The sequence below is a fragment of the Otolemur garnettii genome, unplaced genomic scaffold (assembly GCF_000181295.1).
Source record: "Otolemur garnettii isolate 467f Iridium unplaced genomic scaffold, OtoGar3 scaffold00147, whole genome shotgun sequence".
NCBI lineage: Eukaryota > Metazoa > Chordata > Mammalia > Primates > Galagidae > Otolemur > Otolemur garnettii.
In genome coordinates this window covers 3085762-3089083 of record NW_003852542.1, presented here as the reverse complement: position 1 = coordinate 3089083, position 3322 = coordinate 3085762, and the positions used below count along the sequence as shown (strand labels likewise).

The window sequence follows — 3322 nt, the reverse complement described above, 5'->3', positions numbered from 1 at the left end:
GGCGGGCGGAGGGGACGACCTCGGGGCGAACGACGAGCTGATCCCCTTCCAGGACGAGGGAGGCGAAGAGCAAGAGCCCAGCAGCGACAGCGCTTCGGCGCAGCGGGACCTGGACGAGGTCAAGTCGTCCCTGGTCAACGAGTCGGAGAACCAGAGCAGCAGCTCGGACTCGGAGGTGAGGAGGCTCCCGCGGCCAGCCCCGTGGGATCCCGGCCCGCGCCCGCTCACGGCTCTCGCCTTTGTGTCTCCTTTGCAGGCAGAGAGGCGCCCACAGCCCTCCCGGGACGCCTTCCAGAAGCCGCGGGACTACTTCGCCGAAGGTACGTGCCCGCCAGGACAGTCCTCACTCCCGAGCCCCGCTGCGCTCCGCGCCTCCGCCCGGGCAGCCCTCGGTTTCCCCTCGCCCCTATGGCCGAGCCCCTGTCCTCCGCCCCTATTGGCGGCAGCTGCCTTGGGGTGCGCTTGCTTCCTCGGCCCTGCCTTAAGTCCCCTGCCGCGGCGCTGGCCCGGGGTCCGGGCCTCACCCCGCCTTGGTCTTGTTCCCAGTGAGAAGGCCCCAGGACGGCGCGTTCTTTAAGGGCCCCCCCTACCCTGGGTACCCCTTCTTGATGATCCCGGACCTGAGCAGCCCGTACCTCTCCAACGGACCCCTGTCTCCTGGAGGAGCGCGCACCGTAAGTGTCCGTCGGGCGCGCCGGGGCGGGTGGGAGGCCGCGGCCCGCGGGATGCGCCCCCGGGCTCGACTAAGGAGTGGGGGATGGGGCCGCCTGCGACGGTCCTGGGCAGAACTTGTTTGCGGAGTTCAACTACTCTCTGGCCACCGAGTGTGAGGCTTTACTGGCCAGTGCCTGGGTCAAAGTAAAGTTTCTTTAACTTCACTTTCGCGGGTTGAGGTTTTGGGGTCCACCTCTGTGATGGTTCTTGGCTTCAAATTCATTGCCTGTACCAAAGGAGAACTTGGATTTGTGTCGGCTTTGGGTGGGGGGCGTCTTGCTTTCCTTCCTGGAAATCGGTCAGCTTTCCTTAGTAATTGGCAAGGGGCAGGGGAGCTGGGTTGGCGACGTTGCCCTTCGACTCTGGGTTCACCGGTTGGCTGCATGCTGGTTCCTAAGAAACCCAGTATTCGTGGCGGGTTATTCACAACCCGCCTCCCCACCCCCAGTCCTCGCAAGGGGCCTCAACTCTTCTGCGGAGCTAGCTCGAGATTTTAAACTCGCTTTCGAGGACGACGCAGGCATTCTTCAAGTTGAGGAACTTGGCTTTTTCCCCCCTTTTGTCGCCTGCTTTTCTCATTTAAAGCAAGCGCTGCGACACTTTAAACCTGTTAATGGGCGCGCATTGTGTGCTGCGCGCTGGCATTTAGAGCGGTGATTAAGCAAATTGACCGGGCCCCAGACGACGTGCAAATGAGGGCGGATTCCTTCGCCCCCACTCCAGCTCTAAACTCCCGCCCCCCGCGTCGCGAGGGGCGCAGCCCAGGACTGGCGAGGCCTTTGTGTCCCCTAAGCCACCACCCAACTCCCAGACTCTTCGCCTAGTGCTGGGCCGAATGGCAAATCTTGGGGGAGCTCCTACCTACTGTGTGTCAGGCTCTTGCGTGCAGTTGCTCGGGCACCTACCGTAGTTGATCTTTGCTTCCCGCCCAGCTTTCCAGTGCCAGCCAGTTCCCTTTAGAAGAGGGGTTGGGGGGAGAGCAAGAAATGTTGGCTCCATAGGAGTGGGATGAGCAAATCCATTTATGCTAAAGCTGCCCCCAAATAATGATAACCAAAGAGCTGAATAGGCTGTCCCTGTCCCTCCTGTCATTGTACAGAGGCTGGTTCAGTGGGGGTGCTGCCTTCACTAGGTGGGGTGTGGGGGGTTGGTGAGGGGGAGGGTTTGACCGTGGGAGACGGGAGTGGGTCCACACAGACTTCACAGCTTGGTCCTGTGAAGGAGAGAGGCTCGGCAGCTTTGGTCCCTGCTGCATTGGGGCACCGGGGAAGTCCTGAGTGTAGGTGTCACTTTTGCCATGAAAGCTAGATTGGGGTCTGTGGCTGTTGTTTTTCTCATCAATTAATACACTATACAAAAAGAAAAAAGAGTGCAAGTCAAAGTTGGGTAAAACAAGCTGCAGAAATTTTGTTTAGGTTTTCACTGACTCCTTTCCATGCTGGATGATGTAGCTTAGTTCTGAAAGTTTTGGCGTCCTTCCTGTAACTGTGTGGGGCAGTTATGCCACTGCATTCCCATTTTTTCATGTACCATTAGGATGTCTGGAGACAGTGGTCTGGAAGGTACTAATATCTGTGTGTCAACCCTGAGCCAAGTCCGGGTGCAGTTAAAGTTACTAGAAATGTCCCACATATGACTGTTCTCTATGGGGCAGGCTATTCGTCGACAGGGCATTTTGACTCTTCCAGGCTACGCTGTCCCCTCCCCTTAGAAACCCAAGAAAGATGAATTTTGTGTTTCCTCCTTCCTTCTACTATCTTACATGTTCTATGGCCTAAGAACTCCAAAGGCTGATTCTTCCTGATCTGGGGGATTTCTGATTAATGAATTCAGGCCTGGGTGGGATTTTGGAGCCTTCCTTGAGGAAGCCAACCTTTCCCCTCTGCAGGCCTCTGACTGTCTCCATTCATTCCTGCAGCTGTTGCTGGCCCTGGCCCAGGTCACCATCCTCCTTTTGAGCCTCCAGGAGAACACTTGTTCTCTTGGGGACATAGTATATCCCATCTGACTCCCATACTTACATCTTGTCTCCTGAGTGAATTGCCCTCAAAAGTTAGTTCATTTCCCCCAGGGTTTCTGTCTCTCAGGTGTTAGCCCTGCCTTGTTGGTTCCCAAGTTCTGGGGAAGTTTCTTGTAGTTAGGTCAGCACAGTAAAAGCTAATTTGACTCTGTCCTTAGGCATGGGGCCACTAAGGGAAAGCAAATGAGGAAACACTTAAGCACTTAATTGTCTGAACTATAGGGCTGAGATGATTTTCTTCTGAATGGTAATACATACATATATACATGTATGTATATATATAAGGTTTTTTCTTTTTTGAGACAAGAGTCTCACCTTGTCTCCGTGGGTAGCGTGCCATGGTGTCATGGCTCACAGCAACTCAAACTCTTGGGCTGAAGCAATCCTTTTGCCTCAACCTCCCAAGTAGCTGGGACTACAGGTGCCCACCACAGTGCTGTCTTAGTTTTTCTTTTCTTTCTTTCTTTTTTTTTGAGACAAAGCCTCAGGCTGTCACCCTGGGTAGAGTGCTGTGGCATCACAGCTCACAGCAACCTCTAACTCCTGGGCTCAAGTGAGTCTCCTGCCTCAGCCTCCCAAGTAGCTGGG

At 55.4% G+C, this 3322-nt stretch overlaps 1 protein-coding gene across 1 annotated transcript in view; it reads left to right on the top strand.

Moving 5' to 3' along the window:
* The first annotated feature begins 6 nt into the window (after positions 1-6).
* The window catches only part of TCF7L1 (transcription factor 7 like 1), a 173009-nt gene continuing 169693 nt past the window's right edge, over positions 7-3322 (top strand). Inside the window, exons 1-3 of the mRNA XM_012810999.2 lie at positions 7-175; positions 257-320; positions 547-674. Of these exons, the coding sequence (XP_012666453.2) occupies positions 609-674 (66 nt within the window). The 5' untranslated portion in view covers positions 7-175; positions 257-320; positions 547-608. The remainder of the gene's footprint in view (positions 176-256; positions 321-546; positions 675-3322) is intronic.